The sequence below is a fragment of the Fringilla coelebs genome (assembly GCF_963513975.1).
Source record: "Fringilla coelebs genome assembly, chromosome: 25".
Classification (NCBI taxonomy): Eukaryota; Metazoa; Chordata; class Aves; order Passeriformes; family Fringillidae; genus Fringilla; species Fringilla coelebs.
In genome coordinates this window covers 2,861,905-2,881,989 of record NC_140051.1, presented here as the reverse complement: position 1 = coordinate 2,881,989, position 20,085 = coordinate 2,861,905, and the positions used below count along the sequence as shown (strand labels likewise).

Sequence of the window (20,085 nt, the reverse complement as noted above, 5' to 3'; positions counted from 1 at the left end):
AGGCTCCGGCTGCAGAGGGACCAAAAGATCACTTTTGCTCACCCACATCCTCTTTTCTTAGGCAAGCAGACTGAAAATGCAGCTTTCTTTCCAGGCTGGAGCACATTAGGCTGCTTGGAGCTGGTCCACGTTTGATGGTAATCTCCTCTGACAAGCGGCCTCCTTTAACCACCGAGCTGCCGAGCCACATCCCCCTTCCCCTGCCACCCCCACCCCGACGTCCTTCCCAGCCATCCTGTGGTTTTTCCCAGGTCCCAGCCCTCTGCAGGCTGACCTACTTCTGCCCAGCCTGCCCGAGGCATGGGTATGGAAACACCACCGGGAGAGCGGCACGGGCAGCCACTGTGCGAGCCCACAGGGGGTGGCAGCTGCTGGCAGGCTGGGTGACACCTCTGTGACAAGGTCTGAAGGCTGTGAGGTGCAGCAGAGAGCGGCACCACCCCGGCAGATGCTCCTGCCCGCTGCGGTTCTGCACCACATCCACCCTCGGCAGTGAATTCCTCACACATCACTCACCACAGACTTGGTTGCAAACATGTATTTGTCCCTGAGCTGGAAATCTTCCACATCCTCCAGGATGATCTCCTTGTTCTCCCGGCTCTGGAAGAAGTCTGTGCTGCGGATGACGGTGGAGGCCCCCGAGGGCTCGTGCCGCTCGATGTACACCGTGCTGGGCTTGTCGTAGGGCTCAACCCCCCTGGGAGGACAGGGGACGTGGTGGGATGGGAGAGGAGGGCAGCAGGAGCAAGGAGATGGGGTAGGGGGAATGGGAAACACCCTTGGGTGCCAGTGTGGGTGGCTGTGCCTTGTCACCCTGCCGTGGCACATGCCCACAGTGCAGGGTGAGGGGAGCAGGGCTGGAGAACACCCTGGTACCCAGATTCTTGATTTTCACAGGGCAGCAAACAGTGCAAGAGAAGTGTCCTCTTGAAAGACAGGAGCTGGGTGCAATACATACCAAGAAAAGGACTTCACGTGTTCCTGAATCATTATCCAGGTCTGGCCAAAGTCATCTGATTTCCAGAGCTGCAACAACAAAGGTGAGAGATGCCAGTAGGATTGGGACACAAACAGACCCAATCCTTCAAGAGACCCCATGTGTCCATCCATGGCTGCTCCCATGACTTTTCATGTGGCAGCTCCTAGAGCAACAGCAACCTTTCTGTTAATAATATATAACCCAAACAGCAAAAATCCAAATATTCTTTAGCCTTCTACCAGAAGGATTTCCCACTGTTTCACCTCCAGGTTTTACTCAGTGTCTATCTGAAGGTGCTGTAATTATTTTCAATCTTTACCCAACAGCTCCAGAGGAAAAGAAAAAAAAAAAAAAGAAGAAGTATTTGTATTCAAGCAACAATTTGTTATTCAGGACCCAAAGGCAAACCACAGGCCCACATGAAACACTGCAGAGGTCATCCTGCCTCAGCTGCCAGAGCTCTGTGGTGAGTTATGACCACGATGGTTGGGGTGATGGATGTGGTTGGGAGCAGCGTGGATGGAGGAGAAAGGAAGGGAAATAAGACAGGCAGCCTGCAGGTATTGTATCCTCACTCTCCAGAGGGGAGAACAGGACAGACTGTAGGGAAGGGAGTGCCCTGGCAGATTTGGACAGCTCTGCATGTGAGATCAGACACCCTGAATGGCCAAAGCATGAAGCCACATAGCCCTGCACGAGGCACGGAGGCTCTCGGCTGTGAGAGGGCACAGGAACACCCAGCAGGGCAGGGGGAGGATGCTGGTTCCCCACCTGAGCAAAGTGCTCACCTGTTTCTTAGGGTGAGACCTGTCGAAGCCCAGGAGGAGGTTGGGGTTCCTGCTGTGCAGGAGGAGGTCTGCTGCTCTGAAGGGGATGGAGAAGCCCTGGATGGTGTTGCAGAAGTCGGTGGTGATCCAGAGGTACGGGGCAAAGGCATCCACAAAGATATACTGGGAGTGGAGGGACAGACAGGGGAGAAGGTCAGAGCAGAACTCAGGCAGTGCACATCCCAGGGGAGCCTTTGGGAGGGCACACTTTGGAGGAGGAGAATTTGCCCCTCTCCCACCACACTCTGACTGCCACCAAGGCACAAGTGCCTGGCACATGCCACCTCTGCCCCAAGGACAGCCTAAAGGGTGTCCAGGCTCCCTGTGACAGCAGGGCCAGAGGCCCAGCTGCCATGGCCCCCTCACCCTCTTGTTGTCAGCCGGGCTGTGGTAGAACTGGGCAATGGCCACCTCGCTGCTGTTCCCCCCATCGAAGCTGAACCTCTCTGAAATCTTCTTAAAGCTCTTCCCATAGTCATAGGACACATAAACCTGCAAAGGAAAAGCCCCACAATGAGAAGCACAAAGTTCAGAGCTCCCTTCTGACAGATTTGGTGAAAACTCAGTGAACTACAAGGTGGGGAAAGGTTTGAGATTTTCCCAACCATGCCTTGAACCCATGGGGCAGCACAGAGGATATTTAATATTTTTGTGCCTCTGAACCCAAACTTGTGGGCCTATTTTTTATGTCTCAGGATACAAGAGCAAGTCAGGCTGCAGCTCAGCAGCCACCATCACCTTGCCTGGCCCAGAAGCAGAAGGTGCACCTGGAGAGGGCCAGGGTGTGTCACTTACATCGCTGTTTTTGGGACCCAGCAAGGACAGGCTGTCCCTGGCCAAGGCCACAATCACGTTGCTCTTCTCTCCTGCCCAGTGAACGACCATCTGATTGTGGGAATCGTTGAGGCTGACCTGCAACACCAAGGAAGAGAACACCCTGAGTCACAGCCTCACCCACAGAGACAGCAAACATCCTGCCATGCCACACTTCCTTGGGAATACCAGACTTTGGGAAAACTCATTCACAGCAGCATCTCTCCTGAACACGTTGGCAGAATGTGCCTAAAAGGGTGAGTTTTCCCTTTATTGTCCCTCAGACAAACAGGATTCAGAGGATGATGAGAATGAAAACTCAAACCAAGGACTGGGAAGTGTTTTAAAATCCAGGCTGATGAGACCACAGGGGAGCAGAGGGCCAGGTACCAATCCCTTCTCTCAGGTGACCAGTGGCAGGACTCCAGGACTGCCTTGAGCTGTTTCAGGGGAGGTTTAGCTGGATAATCAGGGACAGGTTCCTCTCCCAGAGGGTGTTGGGGGCTCCTCAAGGAATGGCCACAGCCCCAGGAGCTCCAGGAGTGTTTGGACAGCACTCCCAGGGATGCACAGGGTGGGATTGTTGGGGTGTCTGTGCAGGGCACAGCCCCAGGAGCTCCAGCAGTGTTTGGACAGCACTCCCAGGGATGCACAGGGTGGGATTGTTGGGGTGTCTGTGCAGGGCACAGCCCCAGGAGCTCCAGGAGTGTTTGGATATTGCTCCCAGGGATGCAGAGGGTGGGATTGTTGGGGTGCCTGTGCAGGGCCAAGGGCTGGGTCCCTTCCAGCCCAGAATACTCCATATGATTCCCTGCTGGTTTCCAGCACACACGGGGCCGTGCACGATCCCGTTATTCCCGTTATTCCCGTGTGAGCTGTGTCTGCCAGCACAGCGCTGGTTTCTATGGGGAAGCTCTCACAGCAGCAGCACAGGGGGAGCTGATGGCGCAGGACAAACCCTCGGTGGCTGTCACCAGCCAGCAGGGACAGCCAGGCCTGCCGGGAGAGCCGGGAGAGCAGCTCAGCCCGGCCATGGATGCAGCAGAGGAGTGCGTGCCTGAGCCCTCGCACGCCACAGCTCAGCCCAGGGCTCTAACCCCGGAGCTGGGGCCTTGGGAAGCTGTAAAAATACAGGGATAAGCCCTTCTTAGGCTTGATACCCTGCAGCTCTCGCTGACCCCGGGATCAGCGAGCAGCACCGCCTGGAGAAGGGGCTGCTTTAACCTCCAGCAAGCCAAACACTTGGAAAAACAAGGTCTTTATTCTGGAAGAAGACGGGCGGGGAGGGCGGGGGGAGAGCCAAGTAGAAGCCCTCAAATCCCTCTTATGCAATAGGCTCACAGGAGAGGAAAGAGAACTGACCCCAAGCCTGGCAGGGAGCATTTCCCGGCCGGAGCATCCCCCGGGCTGGAGCATCCCCCGGGATAGAGCATCCCCGGGAGAGCCGAGTAGAAGCCCTCAAACCCCTCTTGTGCAAAAGGCTCACAGGAGAGGAAAGAGAACCGACTCTAACCCCGGCAGGGAGCATCCCCGGGGCCAGAGCATCCCCCGGGGCCCTAGCATACCCCGGGGCTGGAGCATCCCTGGGGCTGGACCATCCCGCGGGGCTGGAGCATCCTCCGGGGCTGGAGCATCCCCCGGGGCCCGAGCATCCTCCGGGGCCAGAGCATCCTCCGGGACTGGAGCATCCCTGGGGCCGGACCATTCCCCGGGGCTCGAGCATCCCTGGGGCCGGGGCATCCCTGAGTTGGACCATTCCCCGGGGCAGGAGCATCCCTGGGGCCAGAGCATCCTCCGGGGCTGGAGCATCCTCCGGGGCTGGAGCATCCTCTGGGGCTGGAGCATCCCTGGGGCCGGAGCATCCCTAGGGCCGGACCATTCCCCGGGGCAGGAGCATCCCTGGGGCCCGAACATCCCCCAGGGTTGGAGCATCTCCGGGGCTGGAGCATCCCTGGGGCCAGACCATCCCCTGGGGCTGGAGCATCCCTGGGGTCGGACCATCCCCAGGGTTGGAGCATTCCTGGAGCCCGGGCACGGTCCCCCCCACCAGGCAAACCCCGCTGGAGCTCCAGGCTAGGAAAGCGCTGCAGATTTAGGTCAGGCAGCAGCAGCAGCTCCAAAGCCGGCAGCCGGAGCCCTGCGTGCCCGCCAGAAAAGAAAACAAAATAAAAATGAAAAGGAAGAGACACTGTTTGAGGATGCAGGGAAACAGGCCGGAGGAGGAGGAATTGCTGCTGCTCGCCGAGACAGCCGACAGACAGCCTGGGGTGTGGAACTGAGCTCTGCCCTCCCTGTCCCCCCTGCCCTGCTCTGGAAGCAGAATAACCCCGTTTAAATCTCCCACATCTCTGTGGGTTATTTTGGGTGCAGCTTTTTTGGTGACCAGGCTGGAGCTGGGTGCTGTAAGAACACAGAGCTTGGCCCTTTGGATCCTCACAGCCAAGGGGGTTTGTTACTACCTCAGTGTCAATTTTAATAGTACTTCTCTGGGTTTGTTTTGTTTTGTTCTGTTTTGTTTTTTTCCACAAGAAATCTGACACTTGGAGTTTCAAAAGCAGGAAAACCAGAGGAGACTCCTATCTGCACCTTGATTTCACCTCAGCAGTAAACCTCTATATCTTTTTTTTTTAACTTGTAAGATAAAGCAGACAGCAAGATCCCTTTTTTGGAAACTTGGGAAGTGAAGTGAAACCCAAAAACCAGGCAGGGGCAGCGTGTTTGGGTTCAGGGGAGCCAGCTGAGCTTCGTTAGCCCTTGAGGAGCAGGGTGAGCTCAGGCAGTTTGAGTTTGGCACAGCCCCTATTTAAAGGCAAACTGGAGGCAAGCAAGGTTTGGCTCCCTGGCAGGGGGAAGGAGTGCTCAGCAGGAAGGTTTGGAGCAGCTGGAGAAGCCCTTACTAGGGGGTGTAAAGCAGGAGAAGGCAACACAAGGATGCTGTAAGTTTCCTAGGAAGGGGTTGTGCAGCAGTGGCTGAGGTTTATGAGCCTCACACTTTTGTTTTTTGCTGCCCTTCAGAGCTCTGTGGGGACCCAAGTGGCTCAGGGGAGCACCAAACAGGACCCCACAGGCAGCAGCTGCTGTCCCATTAACCAGGATGGGCTTTGGGGAGTAGCTCTGGAATAAGGCTGCTGTTGGGGACCCTGCCCTGCTGCTGTGGCACTGTCACAGTGTCCCCACCTCCCCTGGCAGGGGAACTGGTGTAACCTCTGAACAGGCAGTGACTGGTGCCTAATGGAAACAGCATTTAGCATAAATTCCACTTAATGGGGAAGTGTTTTGGTCTTTGCCAAGTGATTAAGTATATATGAAATATGCATGAAATTCTAATTTGCCCTCCTAATATGTGAGGTGCCAAATGAAGTCCAGGAGGGGAAAAGTGGAGCCAAGACATAGCAGAGGCTGTAATGGAGTCGATGTTTCTAGCTTTGCTATGTGTGTATTTCTTTGTTAACAGCATCTTCCAACAAATGAATGCCCTGCAGGAATGGGATGGGAAGAGGACAGCCCCTGGAGGTGCCATCTGAGAGCAGGTATGAGCTTCTGGGATGCAGCTGGAGCCTGAGAGCTCCGGGCTGGGCTGGCAGAGGGAATGTCTGGGAGCTGAGGTGGAAGTGATGCCCTGCTGAGCCTGGAGAAGTGATGGATGTCAGGAACTGAGGACACCTGGATGAGTGCAGTGCTGGCTCCTTGAGTGCCCAGGGCTGGGAGGAGAGCCCTAATCCATGTTCTTTGGTACCTAAACTTCCAGCTTCCCTTCTTCTCACATCCCTTTTAGTTGCCTATGCCCAGATTTGGAGTTTGGAGAAGGATTTTGGTTGTGGAGGTGACTCACCCCTGGCATGTGACAAGTGAAAGCTCCAGCATGGTGCAGGCTGGGCAGGGGATGGGTGGCTGGCAGGGGCAGCTCTCTGGAGGTGCTCTCAAGCCCTTCCCTCTAAATCCCAGCCTTGGAGCCCCTGCTCTGTGTGGGAAGTGTCACTTCCCCGTGCAGAAATCCCACCGTGGGGAGCTGCCAACAGAAATATCATGTGCTGACTGACTTGTAACAGCAGTGACAAGTGACAGGACAGCATTAGGGGCTACTCTTGGTGTCCAGGGGAGCTCGCTGTGTGTGTCCCTGGGCTTGCTTTGTTGAAGATTAATGCTCCAGCTCCAGGGCTGGCAGTGCAGCTCAGGCGGGCGCTCGCGATTCCTCGGGAGGTGATGCACTGTGGCAGCTCAGGGCTGAGGCTCAGTGCCATAAAACTGAGAGCAGAACAAAGATTCCTACAGATCACCGGGGTGTTTTCCCATCCTCAAAGTGACCTACAAACAAATGCAGTTCCCAGGGAATTTCTGAATAGTTAATGAGTTATTACTGCTGTGTGGTAAGTGAGGCTGGCAAAGAGCAAGGGTCCTGAGCTGCTCTGAAACCATCCAAGTGTTGCCACCAGCTCGGATCACAGTTCCAGAGCTGCCAGAACATGTGTGGAGAAGGGGAATGGGTGAACTATTTTGATCCCAGTAACTGGTGGGGCTGAAGAAGGGGTCAGAAGCAAAGATGCTCAGATAGCACAGGGCACAACAAGAGATGATGCTCTGCCCGTGCTCCTCCTCATTCCAGCTCTCTGAAAGCTGCAGAGGACAAGAGCCAGGCCTTTGGTGCCCATTCCCCATCCTCCCCCTGGCAGGGCTGATGCAGGAGCCTGGCCCAGGAGTGCCAGGGGTGGCTCCTGCTCCCAGCCCCAGAGTGCCAGGGGTGGCTCCTGCTCCCAGTGCCAGGGGTGGCTCCTGTTCCCAGCCCCAGTGCCAGGGGTGGCTCCTGCTCCCAGCCCCAGTGCCAGGGGTGGCTCCCAGTGCCAGGGGTGGCTCCTGCTCCCAGCCCCAGTGCCAGGGGTGGCTTCTGCTCCCAGCCCCAGTGCCAGGGGTGGCTCCTGCTCCCAGCCCCAGTGCCAGGGGTTGCTCCCATCCCCAGTGCCAGGGGTGGCTCCCAGTGCCAGGGGTGGCTCCTGCTCCCCGCGTTCCCCGCGCGCTCCCACTAAAGCTCCATTACTGCACCTTCTGCTCCACTCCCGAGCATCTGCTCCCAGCCCTGCCAGGAGATCTGAAAATACAGCCTGTGCCTGCCGTGGAGCTGCTTGTGGCTTGGACTGAAAATGCCAGGGTCTGAAATCATTGATATGAAACACGGGTGACTCATTTCGGAGAGTGCCAGGCCCCGTGTTAATTTGGTTAATACTGAAATCATCTGCTTGCAGGGCTGTTTTCTCTCTGCCACCACCAAGAGAGCTCTCCCTGAGCTGTTGTTTCCAGGAGAATGGAGAAGAGAGGGGAATAGGAAGATTGGGGTCAGGGCAGGAATCCAGAAACAACCCCAGAAACAACCTAAATTGAGAGAAGGGCAGGGATGTGATGGGAATGGAGGGTTCCCCAGCAGATTTGGCAAGTGCTGATGAAATTCACTCCCCCACAAGGAAGGGAGAAGGCTGCAGAAGAGGTCCAAAGTGTGCCTTGAGCTTGGCATTGCAGCTCTGGAAAGCCTGAGCGATGCCCCTGGGACACCACTGCACTCACAGGATCTGTGAGGAATCTGCTGGAGGGGAAAAACAATGAATAAAACCTCAGATACCTCTCCCAGCCATCATGGTGCCAGGAGCAGGAACTGTGTGGCTTCCAGGGATCAAGCTCTGGCAAAAAGCAAATGCCAGGAGCAGGGAAACCTTAGGGTGGCCATGAAAGACCCAGCAATGGGGAGGAAGACCTGCTAACACGAAGGAGGAGGAAAAGGACACAGCTGGGACACATCACCACCCAGGGCACCTCCAGAAGGTTAAAGTCTGATCTGGGAAGGCTCTGCCAGGCTGGCAAAGTAGGTCAAAATTAAGTACGGTTCAGTTGCGATGCGGCGTGACTGATGCCTGCGCTCCCAGGGCTGGATGGAGCTCGCCCTGCAGAGCAATCTCTGCCTCCCCTGGGAGCAGCAAGGCTCTCTGCCAGCCCTGCACGATGGAGAGGAGATTATCTGAGGTCTCCATCAGCATGGAAGGGTCAAGGTCAAGTGGTGGGCTGGTAAGAGGTCAGCTCGTAGTGAACAGCCTGGAAATGATGAAAACTCGGTGGTTTCCCCCAAAGGCAGGATGGGTTATCATCAGGAAACAGGAAGGTTGCGAGCAATGAAATAGTTCCCCCAGAAGTGGAAGAGAAAAATGATGTCAGGGCAGGCACTAACACTGGTTCAGGGGACAGGGAGGCACAGAGGTGACAGGGAGAGGCTCAAGCCTGGCAGGGACAGCAGAGAGGGGAAGTGGCTGCCACAGGAGCCACCAGCACTCAGAGAAGATGCCCTTTGTCCTAGCGTGGTTTAAGGCAAAGATTTCTTGTGATCTGTGTGCTTTGGGGGGTGGCTTTAGACAAAGCTTTTCCAAAGAAGGGGAAGGGATGCCTGCAGGTGAAGGTTAGATGTGTTTTAGCAGTGTGAATGCTCTCATAACTCCCCTCAGCACCCACAGACCCAATCTGGGCTCCTGCCCCAGCGTTTTTCCTCTCTGTGTGCCACAGCCATGACACAACAGTCTCTCCACACCCCTCCCGTGGTCAGCCTTCAGCCCAGCACACACAGGCAGCCAGAGTGGCTGTGGCTCTCTCCTGTGTTTGTTGCAGTCCCTGCAGTTCGGGGCTGGTTCACACCTGGCAGCCAGGACCGGTGTGGGATGGTGGGGAGGTTCTGTGGAAATGGCAAATCCTGGAGCCAGCCCCTGTTGATATGGGTTGGATATCAGGAAAAAGTTTTTACAGAAAGGTCATAAAGTTCTGGAATGTTCTGTCCGGGGAGGTGGTGCAGTCCCCATCCCTGGGTGTGTTTTACAAAGCCTGGATGTGGCACTGGGTGCCAGGGTTGGGTTGAGGGCTGGGTTGGACTCGATGACCTTGAAGGTCTCTTCCAACCTGGTGATTCTGTGAATTCTGTGATTCTGTGTTTCCAGGTCTGAGCAGGGATGTGTAGGCAGGAGCACAAAGGTTGTGAGGGGACAGGAGGGTGGGTGGCAGGCCAGCCCCTGTGCTGGTGGCCAGCAGCTTGTGCCAGGAGCAGGAGGGCAGGGTGAGGTACCACACTTGTGGAAGGGGTTCAGGGAGCCCTGCTGCCCCAAGGGTGAAGTTTTCTTGCCCTGGGGATGCTCCTCTGCTGCCAGTGGCATCCTAGAAAAGTCCTGTCTCGTGTCAGTGCCTGCTTCAAACAGTCTGTCCATTGTAACCCTCACCAACAATCCCACAGAGGTGAGGGCTGTGCAAGGGAACAAAACCTGCTCTGTCTCGCAGCTGACAGACTCGAGTCGGGCATTTGGTCTCCTGATTGCTGCTGCTTTGGAGTCACAAAAAACAAGGAAAAGCCACAAAGGGGGTCAGGCAGCTGGTCCTGTTATTTGGTGATGTTCCTGGGAAGTTTTGCTGCAGCCTGCCCAGCAAGGATGTGATCAGCAGTGAGGGTCCAGATAAAAAATCTGAGTAACATCCTGTGCTTGTGCTTTGGTGTCCAAGGCAAGAGGGCTCTGAGCCTGCTCCTGACAGTGCTGAGTAAGCTGTGTTTGGCTCCTGAGGAGCTACAAAGGCTTTGGATGTTCTTCCCCTGCTCGGTTCCAGACAGAGCGATGCCTCCCTCCCTCTGCTCCCCTGATGACATCACCCCCAGCAGCAGCAAACCCTGCTTTCCCCAGCCCCTGAGCTGAGCCTGGGCTCTCAGCTGTCCCACCAGCCTGGGTCAGGAGCACAGCAGAGAGCCAGGGAAGGGCAGGGAGCTTTGGGGCACGAGCCAGAGCGTAGCATATGGCCAAGTGAGCTGCCAAAGGCACGGGAGTGGGATGTGTCCCAGATCAGGGACTGCAGTGACACGGCACAAGGATGCTCACTCCAAGCACTGCCCCTTATGCTGATGGCCCTGGGAGAGGAGTGCTTTGACTGCACGATTTTCTGCTGCTGTTGGAGAGCCAGAGAGCTGGGGGAGGGGGGTCACGGGGATTGTTGGGTGCTTGTGACCAGGCACGAGACCCCTGAGCACGGTGCTGCACAGCTTTTCTGGCTTCCCAGGCATTAGTAACTCATGTGGTCAGATCTGTAACGTAGCCTAGGGCTCCCTCTTGTCCCTTTTATTAAGGCAGAGCCCTGATTTGAAGTGCTGTGGCACTTGGGAGAACTCAGAAATATTGTTTAGTGCTGAGCAACTCTTCCTGGTGACACACCTGGGCTGTAAAATCTGTGTGTCCTGCCCCACAGCAGAGGAAGGAACGGGTGCTGTGTGCTCTGCTGCCAGTGGGAGCAACTCCATTCCCCAGGCAAATCCCTTCTGGAAGCTTGAGGCAATGAGAAAATCCCAAACAGCAGCAAACTGTTGAACTCCCACTGCTTCCTATTAGTCCTGTTGTGGATAGTGCCAGGGTTACTGCACCCTCCTGGGTCTGCAGCTCCTGTGCAGGTGACAGGGACATCCCTGCTGGAGCAGTTCTCTCCCTGGCTGGATGGAAGGCAAGGGGAGACAGAAGGGAAAGTGCCACCAATGTCTTGCCGTGGATGAGAGACAAGTGTCATGTTTTCTTCTAAAATGGGGTAGCTGTGTTATGCTAAAAACAGCCAAACGCTGAGGAGGTAGAGGAGGCGAAGCAGATTTTCAAGGGGAGGAGGAACAGCTTTTCCCTAAACAAGGGAACAGAAGGGCTTTAGGAGCAGCACCAGCCCTGCATGTGCCCCTCCAGCAGCTCCAGGGCCAGCCCTGCCTCGTGACTGGCTCCTTCTGATCCTGCAAGTAGCAAAAAGGGGAAATTATAGAGCACCCGGCGGGGAAGCACTGGCCAAGGAGGCAGAGGGAGATGTCACCGAAGGCTCAAAGCCTCTCCTTGAGTCTGCCGTGTCCCTCCGTGGGCTGTCCCCCCCCACATCGGCATTTTGGGCACGTGATGGGGACACAGGCAGTGTCAGCAAGGAGGATCAAGTAGGGCAGCGAAGTGTAGACAGCATGTGGGTACATCAAAAATAAAGTAGAACCTTTAAAAAGCTGAAGCTTTCCCCAGCCGAAAGTCCAAGTGTAATTTGTCATCACCACCCAAAAGAGATGGAAGAGAAGGGCTGAGGGGGAGCCTTCACGGTCCTGGCAGCAAAACTTGCCAGTGAATCGAGCCCGAGCAGAGATACTTTAAGAAATAGCAGTTTCTGTGTTTTCTTGCCGTGAGCAACTCTGCTCCCCTTCTTTTCCGAGGATCAGTAGAGGACGGCTCAAGCACGCAAGGAGCCCTTCTCGCGGGGAAGGAAGGACACGGTGCCTCACACATAGCCATGTCTTCCCCCGGCGTCACCTCCCCCTGCCCGGCTCCCGAGCTCACGGCGAGCATCCCTGGGGGCGCCGCTGCCCGCCGGGAATCGCTGTCCCTTCCCGGCCGCCGCCGGGGATGCCCGGCCCCAATCCCCGCCGCGTGCCCTTGGCTGCTCCCTCCGGGAGCGCATCTCGCCGGGGACGAGCCCGCGGTACCGACGGGTCCGGGGGAGCCGGGGATGCGGGGAGAGCCGGCGGCGCCTCAGTCCGCGCCGCTCGCAGCAGAGCCGCGAACCCACGCACCGACCCTTGCCCGGGCGCGACCCCCGGGGAAGGATGGGGAGCGGGCGGTGACGGATGGAGCGCGGCGTTCTGCGGGGGGCGAGCGGCGCCGGTGCCCCCCAGGCCGGCCGCGGTGCGGGCTCACCTGTCCGTACACCTGGATGGGCTCGGGCGGGCGCGGCGCGGCGCGGCGGCCCCGCGGGGGCTCGGCGGGGGCGGCGGCGGCCGGCGGGGCGCGGAGCAGCAGCAGCGGCGAGCGGGCGGGCGCCGGCAGCGGCAGCAGCAGCAGCGGCAGGAGCGGCAGCAGCCGGCGGGGGAGCGGGGAGGCACGGCCGGCCCCGCCAGAGCTCCGTGTCGCCATGTTCGTGCCGCCGGGGCCGGGCGGAGCGGAGCCGAGCGGGGCCGGGAGGAGCGGCAGCCGCGCCGCCGCCCGGAGAGAATGTGCATGGGCAGCGCCGCCGCTGCGAGCCCCCCCCGCCGCTCCCCGCGGGCACGGATGCTCGGGCCCCCTCCCCTCTTCTCGCCTCCTTCTCGCTCTTTTCTTTCCCCTTCTCGTTTTTCTTCCCTCTCCGTCTTTTTCGGCCTCTCCGGAGGATGCTCGGCTCCCCGACGAGATGTAGTGAGATAAGTTCTGGTGAATTTCTGTGAAATGGACTGAAGCTCGGGCCCCGCATCCCGCATCTCCTCTCCCTCGCCTTTCCCCTGCTCTTTCTCCTCTTCTCTTTTTTCTCCCTCTCCCTCTCTTCACGTCGAGATGGAGTGAAATAAGAAGTTCAAGTTAATTTCTGTGAAATGGAGTAAAGAGAAATGAAGCAGCTGGAAATCGAGAGGAAAGGAGCGAGAGTGAGTGGAAGGAAACTGTGTTGAAGTAAATGAGGCTGTTTAGGAGTGTGTGGAGTGATAGGGCAAAGGGGAAAGGCTTCAAACTGGCAAAGAGTAGGGTTAGATTGGATGTTAGGAAGAAATTCCTCCCTGTGAGGATGGTGAGACCCTGGCACAGGTTGCCCAGAGAAGCTGTGGCTGCCCCTGGATCCCTGGAATTGTCCAAGGCTGGGTTGGATGGGCCTCGGAGCAACCTGGGACAGTGGAAAGTGCCTCAATTTCTGACATCTTTTTACCTGAGCAGGGTTAGGAAGGTGAGCAAGACATGGTGGGAGCAGAAAGCCAGAGACCCTCAGGGTCTCTCCAGGGCCTTCTGCCCCCTCTCCCACCCATGGCAGGTAGGTCTGAGCTGTGACAGTGCCCCTGTGCTTCCCACAGAACACTTGGCATAGGAACATGCCCATAACTCACCAAAGTGCAGGAGGTGACGCTTGGTTGGTAATGCAGGGACAGCACAGGACGGATGCCAGTGGCCACAACTCTGATTTATTGGGGCAGCTCAAAGTGCTGGGTTCCCAGGTGTGGGATTCCTCTGGTGCTGCTCTCCTGGTCTCTGTGCATCTCTTTGTCCCATCCCTGCCTGGGGCTCATGTGTGTCCTGGGTGTTACAGACAGGGTGGGCAGGGGGAGCAAGGATTTGAGGCAGGAGATTCCAAGGACACTGGGAGATGACAGCAAAGGTGAGCTGTGCCTCTGGCTCAGCCCCAGCTTGTCTCTCTAAATTGCTGTCTGAAAGGAATGCACAGTGACCAGGGGAGCAGCACCAGGGGTATCCCCACACCTGGGAGCCCAGCACTTTGAGCAGCCCCAAGAAATCAGATTGTGCCCACTGGCATCAGTCCTGTGCTGTCCCTGCATAACCAACCAAGCACCACCTCCTGCACTGGTGGTTTTTTAGGCACGATCTTGCTGCTAAGAAATGGCTCTTGTGTCTCTGAGGTACTCAGAACACACTGATGGCTTTCAACCCCTCTGCCTCTCATGCACCATTCAACAAAAAAAAAAGGATGTTGCCCGGCAGTGAAGGAATGGGAGCCTGTAAATCCCATGGACAGCCCCAAGGCACTCTTGCTCCCCCTTATTCCACTTGCCTTAATAGCAGGAACATTGTCCAGAGCTTTCCCCGAGGTGCTTTCACCTAGAAACCCAGTTAGTGTATTTCAATTATCGGGTCAATACAATTATAAACCCTCCTAATAAGGCTTTTAGAGGTCTTGACTCAGAGTGATGTCCCCCTGGAGGACAGGAGGTCACCGTGGCTCAGTGAGGGAGTTTTGTTTTGTGGGAATCCCTGCAGCCAGTTGCTCTCTGGGCCAGAAGAGCAGGACTCCAAAAGGACCTGGAGATGAGGAATTGTAGCGATTTTGGTTTGTTAAATTTTAGATTTTTTTTTAAATTTTGAGATTTTCCAACTAATGTGTTGATGAGTGCGGTGGGCTTTAGTGTTGGTTAATCATTAGTGTATTTATTTCTTGTTGTGAGACAGGATTAGGAGAAAGGTAAAGCAGGTTCAAACTATAACAGGAATAGAGTAAGAAATAGGAGGAAATGAGGAACTGCCTTTGCTGAGGTGCTAAATGGAGGAAAACGGTGTTTGGGGGGATTTGCTCTCTGTCTTCCAGCCCTTTTTTCACACTTCTTGCAGAGTGTAAGAAGGGTCCCTGTGTCCCTGTGAGCTCCCTGTGGTGGGCACAGGGAGAGAGCTTTAACCAGGAGCTCTTGGGTGAGCCCAGCCCTGGTAAATGCTCACAGATGAATGGCTCTTTCTTTGTGCAGGGAAACACGTTTCCCTTGCCAAGGTTTTCTTTTTTTTTTTTTTTTGTTTCTTGAAAAGAGACGTAAAGGGGAGAGGGGAACAGTGCAGAGTTTATTTTAAGGTCCATCTGGATTTCATCAGCAGCAAAAGCTGTGAACTCCAAGAGCAAGGTGAGGAGCCCCTGGCCCCCCTGGTTTTCCTTCCCCTCTTCCTTGAGACCTTTCCCTGTCTCAGCTTTAGAGGTCCCAGAGGGTTTGGGGGACTGAGGGGCTGGAACAGCCATTCCCTACAAAGCCTCACTGAGAGGCTAAAGCTGCTTAAAGGAGCCATTTCTTGTTGCTGGAGCTGAATCAGGGAGCAAAGCAGGGATGCCAGGAGCCAAGGACAGCAGGCTACCCATGGCACTGGCCTCAGAGCCTTCCTCAGAGGATGGTGATGGTTGTAGGGTTTCCTGCAGCGCTCAGGGCTGTCTCAGGTTGCATCCCCACACCACGGGTCACTCGGTGTGCTGGGCTCTCTCAGGGGATGCTCAGTGCGTGGTACAAACAGGCACTGTCCTGCTGTGTGGGGGTGAAAGGAGGGAAGGAGATGCTGTGTGGGGTGGGACAGCGAAGCTCTTGCAGACAAATCGGCAAAAAAGGCTCTGGTGCCAGGAAAAGCATGAGGAATGGGGTCATGGAACAGTGGAACAGGAGCAGGGACACCCCGTGTGTGTGCTCTAAGAGAGCCGCTCCTGCCCCACGTTGGGGAAACGAGGAGGAGGAGGAGGAGGAGGAAGGGCATCCACGCAGGTGCAGCTCCAGCGATGGCTGTCGTGAGCAACATCCCCATCTTGTGGCAACAGCAGCATCAGGGGACCAGAGCCAGAGCTGCTCTCCGTGCCACAGAGCCCCAAGGCCACCGCGGGGGACGCAGCCTTGGCACGGAGTGTGACCGGCAGGACACGATCTCCCTGTGCCGGGAGCTGCAGATCCACCCCGGGGCAATGCCAGGCAGAAGGGCCGTGGGAGGGTGCACTGGGCACCAGAGTGATGCAATTTCATCCCAGCACTTTGCTGCCCTGCGAGGGTCACTGTCTGTCCCGAAGCTGCCAGGGTGGGGTGCCCAGGCACGAGGCTCAGCTAAGGTGGGAGGGTGGAATGATGAGAACCCTGGGGCCTTTCCCAAGAGTGGATTGGGAATCAGGGTGGCCAAGGTCCGTGATGTTGTCACCGTGTTTGATCTGGGCTGTGCCTTGACCCCAGGTTAATCAGCACACAGGGATCAGGGGTGCTGCCCACGTGGAGAGAGCAGCTTGGGATGGGCTGGGGAAAAGGGGAAGGCAGCTGCTAGCAGGACGTGGGGCAGGTCCTGTGCTCCCCAGGTGGGGTGGTGTGGCCTTGGGCCATGCCTGCTGGGGACAGCTGAGGCTGGATGAGGAGCAGAGGGGCTGTCACCACTGCAAGGGACTCACAGAAGGGCCTCCATCCCCAGCAAGGGCAGCAGGGCTCCAGGGACTGGTGAAACTGGGGGAGCAGGGAGTGGGAAAGCACAGGTGTCACTCTGCAGGGACACGGTCAACCCTAAGGAGGTTCTGTGGTGGCTCTGGCCACTCTGACTGTGTTTTGCCCAGCTTCTGCTGTTTTGGCCCAAATTTGCTGCCAGTACAGCACAGCTCTGTGCCAAGCCCCTCATGGGTGCTGTAAGGCAGAAATAGGCTGCCCCAAGAGCCAGGGAGACGGGACCAAACTGCAGGCAAGTTGGCAATTGAGATTTATTGAACATGGGTCACCCCAAAGGTGGGGTGACCAGATTTCAGCAGGAAACACACAAGCCCTTAGGGGGGCAAGCTGGCCACAAACCCTTGAGTGAGGAGAAGTCCCTGCCCCTCACATCTGGGTGCCTGGCCCTCCTCCCTTCCCCCTCAGTGTTCTCAGGGAGCTCGAGAGACCCACAAGACTCAAAGCCTGCCTCTGTCCTACAGGCATGATGTTTCCATGGGACATCCCCGGGCAAAAGAGGAAGGAGGTTGAGTGCAAGAAGTCCCACCAAGGGAGCCATCAGAAGAAGCCACACCACCTCCAAAAGGTAGGGTTTTTCCCAAAATACAGCTTGTCCCAATGGACACCATGATGGGAACAATGAATCACCAACAAAGGGGCGCAGCAGTGGAACAAAGACCCCGCCACGAGTCACGTTAATTTGTGCCACGTTACTGTTCTATTTGTGCCATGTTATTCTTCCTGCAAAGCATCAGCACAGCACTAAAGCAGCGCAGGGACCTTAGCAGAGATCCAAAGGGAGCTGGGAGGGGAAGCAGTAGGAAAACCAGGGCAGATCTGTGGTGTGGACGCCGCCGTTTTGGGACCGGGGCAGGTCGGACGCTCACCAAAAATCACCCCACGCTGGTCACGTCATCAGGGAGAGGGGCTCTTTGTCCGTGGGAAACAGTCTTGGGTGGCTGGTGAGGAACAGGACAAGATCCAGCCAGAGAAGGGACACACTCAGAGGAAGCCTACTCAGTCTTGGAGGCCACGGTGCCATTGGACGCTCCCGGGTCTTTCTTGGAGGCCCCGACGCCGTTGGACGCTCCCGGGTCTTTCTCTCGGAGCTTGCGCAAGTAATCGTGGGGGCCTTTGCCCTCGAAGGACGTGGGGCTCTTGTAAGAACCCCCAATCTTGTCCCAGAGGGTGAAGTACTGCCCGTAGTTGTAGTCAAAGTACAGGTGGTGGTCGGTGTGGTGGGCAGAGCCGTTGATGACGTGCCGCAGCAGCCGCGGCACGCGGTAGTCGCCGTCGTGGATGGAGATGGTCCAGACGTTGACGAAGATGTAGAGGCCCAGGTAGGTGACTTTGTGCAGGGGGAACAGGAAGGGGTACACGTGGTAGGGCAGGCTCTGCATGAAGCCATCCACGGGGTGGAAGGCGTGGCTGGCGAAGGGCGTGGCGATCTTCCACAGGTGGTGGGGCTTGTGGAAGCGCTGCGGGGACAGGGTGGGCGCTTTTAGAGGGTCCCCAGAGCCAGATTCATGGCCCCAGGGGATGCTGTTTGAGCCATCACCACCCAAACTGAGAGGGGGACATGCACCCTAAAGGGGTCTCAGCTCCCATCACATGGGATGCCTTGTTCAGCCATTCCCACCCGAGCATGCAGCTTGGAAATGTCACCAGAGCAGGACAAGGACTCTTGTCCAGAGCCCCCTGTCCTGTCCCATACCTTATAGAACAGCCTGTGGTGGAGACCACGGTGTATCCAGTAGATGCCCATGTCAGTGAAGAAGAGGAAGGACAGCATGCTGAGGAAGACACCAGACCAGCCTGGGGGGAACAGGGTTGTTAGAGGTGGCACACGTGGGCATCAGGAGGCTGTGAGGGTCCCCACAATGGTCCTCATGGTGGGAGACACATGCGAGTCATGTCAGGGTCTGCCCCGTTGAGGTGACAGGCTCAGGCTGTCCCCTGTGACTCAGGGCAAGTGAGTCAGGTGCTGTTTCACTGGGAGCCGTGCCCAGGGAAGGGAAGGATCTCTCTTGTGGAGGGTGGAATGTGTCAAGCAGAGGGACACGACCCTGAGTGAGGGTGTCTGGGTGCCTGCCCTACAGAGAACCTGGGCTTTTGGCTGACAGGCAGGGACAGGAGGTACCCAGGAGGATTTCCTGGGGTTGTCCTCAGAAGAAATGGGGTCTGAGGGAGGTGACCCAGGTGAGGAGAGGACCCTGCTGTGGCAGGGGGGGCAGGGAGGTCACTCACCATACGGGGAGTCCTCGATGTTGTCGTAGAGTTTGCTGTAGCCCCGCACCTCGGCGAAGAACAGGGCGACGGTGGGGACACTGATCCAGGGCAGGGAGCGCACGGCGTAGGAGATCTCCCGGCTCACCTGGTTCTGTGGGGGTGACAACAGGGTCAGGGGCACAGGGGACATCTCCACCTGGCTCTGTGGGGTGTGACAAGAGGGTCAGGGGCACAGGGGACATCTCCACCTGGCTCTATGGGGTGTTACAAGGGGGTCAGGGGCAGAGGGGACATCTCCACCTGGTTCTGTGGGGGTGACAACAGGGTCAGTGGCACAGGGGACATCTCCACCTGGCTCTGTGGGGGTGACAACAGGGTCAAAGGCACAGGGGACATCTCCACCTGGCTCTGTGGGGGTGACAACAGGGGTCAGGGGCCCAGGACACATCTGAGAGCCCCAGTGTCCCCCATAAGGCTGGGAGGGCTGGTGTCTTAGCCACCCCTTTGTCGTGGCATCTGTGTCATGGTGTGGCACACAGGGTGCTGCTCATATGGGGACAGCTGTGCTCGGGCTGGGTGCTGGGGTTAGTGGGTTGTGGCACTTGTTTCTGGTCAGGGAGGATGGAGGGCACGAGCAGGCAGAGAAGGGTGGATGTGACAGCGGGGCCAGCCCGTGCCACACCACTGGCAGGTGACATTTGGCATGGACAAGGAGACAGCAATGGGGACAGTGCCACGCAGGGCCTGGGCGAGGAGTCAGCAAGGAGCACCCACCTCCAGGAACTGGGGATGTTTCTTGAGCTCGTGGTCGAAGATGAAGTAGTAGCTGAGGGTGCCGAAGAGCAGGTAGAGAGCGAGGGCGCCCAGGTTGGTGATGACAAAAAGGCTGAGGAGCTGGCGGCACGGCTCGCCCTCGGGCCACCCCGCCGGGTACACGTAGGGCGTCAGGAGGTGCCGGTCCGCGGCTTCCAGGACCAGATCCATGGTGGCTCCTGCGGGAAAGGGACTTGGTGTGACCGAGATGTCCCTGCCCAGCACGGGAAATCGGTGCCCGGCAGGATGTGGGTAGGGGTTGGCAGGGTTGGCATGCTGTCCGTCTGGCTGGATGGCCTCAGCCGGGGCTGGGGAGCAAATGTGGGACGCGCAGGCTGTGGGTGTAAAGCAGGGCAGACGCGGGAGTGCGGGACTCGCCGAATTCCGTGCGCTGTTGCTGTGGGAGGGGGCACTTGCGGCAGGGCACGGCGGGCTGTGGGCGGCAGCGGATGCGGGGCTGCGAAACCCCTTGTGGGGCAGCACGTGGGGCTCCGTCCCGTGCCCTGCGGGGCGATTCCCCGCGCAGGGTGGGCGGCCAAGGGGGGTCACCGTGCCCGGGAGCCGCAGGTGGCACGGCCGGCGGTGGGGAGGGGAGCGCGGGGGCCCTGCCGGCGGTGCCCGCCCCCCGTGCCCCCATCCCGGTACCCCGAACCCCGCACCCCGAGCCCAACAGGTCCCATTACCTGCCCGGGGTCCCGGAGCGGCGCGGGGCGGGGGCGGGGCGGGGGCGGGGCCGCGCGGTAGCG

General features: G+C 57.6%; 2 protein-coding genes across 3 annotated transcripts in view; both read right to left on the bottom strand.

The window, feature by feature from the left end:
* SORL1 (sortilin related receptor 1) overlaps positions 1–12,539 on the bottom strand; it is a gene marked incomplete at its 5' end in the record, with an annotated part of 51,347 nt that extends 38,808 nt beyond the window's left edge. For both annotated transcript variants that reach the window (XM_084221527.1, XM_084221528.1), the window contains 6 exons: positions 517–697; positions 959–1,026; positions 1,768–1,929; positions 2,173–2,298; positions 2,602–2,718; positions 12,324–12,539. In XM_084221527.1, the coding sequence (XP_084077653.1) occupies positions 517–697; positions 959–1,026; positions 1,768–1,929; positions 2,173–2,298; positions 2,602–2,718; positions 12,324–12,539 (870 nt within the window). The remainder of the gene's footprint in view (positions 1–516; positions 698–958; positions 1,027–1,767; positions 1,930–2,172; positions 2,299–2,601; positions 2,719–12,323) is intronic.
* A 4,023-nt stretch (positions 12,540–16,562) lies between these two features.
* SC5D (sterol-C5-desaturase) lies at positions 16,563–20,085 on the bottom strand. Its single transcript, XM_084221523.1, has 5 exons — positions 20,023–20,085; positions 19,301–19,518; positions 18,545–18,677; positions 18,012–18,112; positions 16,563–17,775 (listed from the first exon to the last, which is right to left on the bottom strand). The coding sequence occupies exons 2-5, from the start codon at positions 19,508–19,510 to the stop codon at positions 17,311–17,313; spliced, it is 909 nt and encodes a 302-aa protein (XP_084077649.1). The 5' UTR covers positions 19,511–19,518; positions 20,023–20,085; the 3' UTR covers positions 16,563–17,310.

Excerpts from the sequence above, each read along its gene's own strand:
- SC5D (XM_084221523.1), bottom strand. The coding sequence starts at position 19,510 with ATGGATCTGGTCCTGGAAGCCGCGGACCGGCACCTCCTGACGCCCTAC. Across the intron at positions 18,113-18,544 it reads CATCGAGGACTCCCCGTATG|GCTGGTCTGGTGTCTTCCTC; the intron begins GTGAGTGACCTC and ends TGTTCCCCCCAG. Across the intron at positions 17,776-18,011 it reads ACCACAGGCTGTTCTATAAG|CGCTTCCACAAGCCCCACCA; the intron begins GTATGGGACAGG and ends CTGTCCCCGCAG.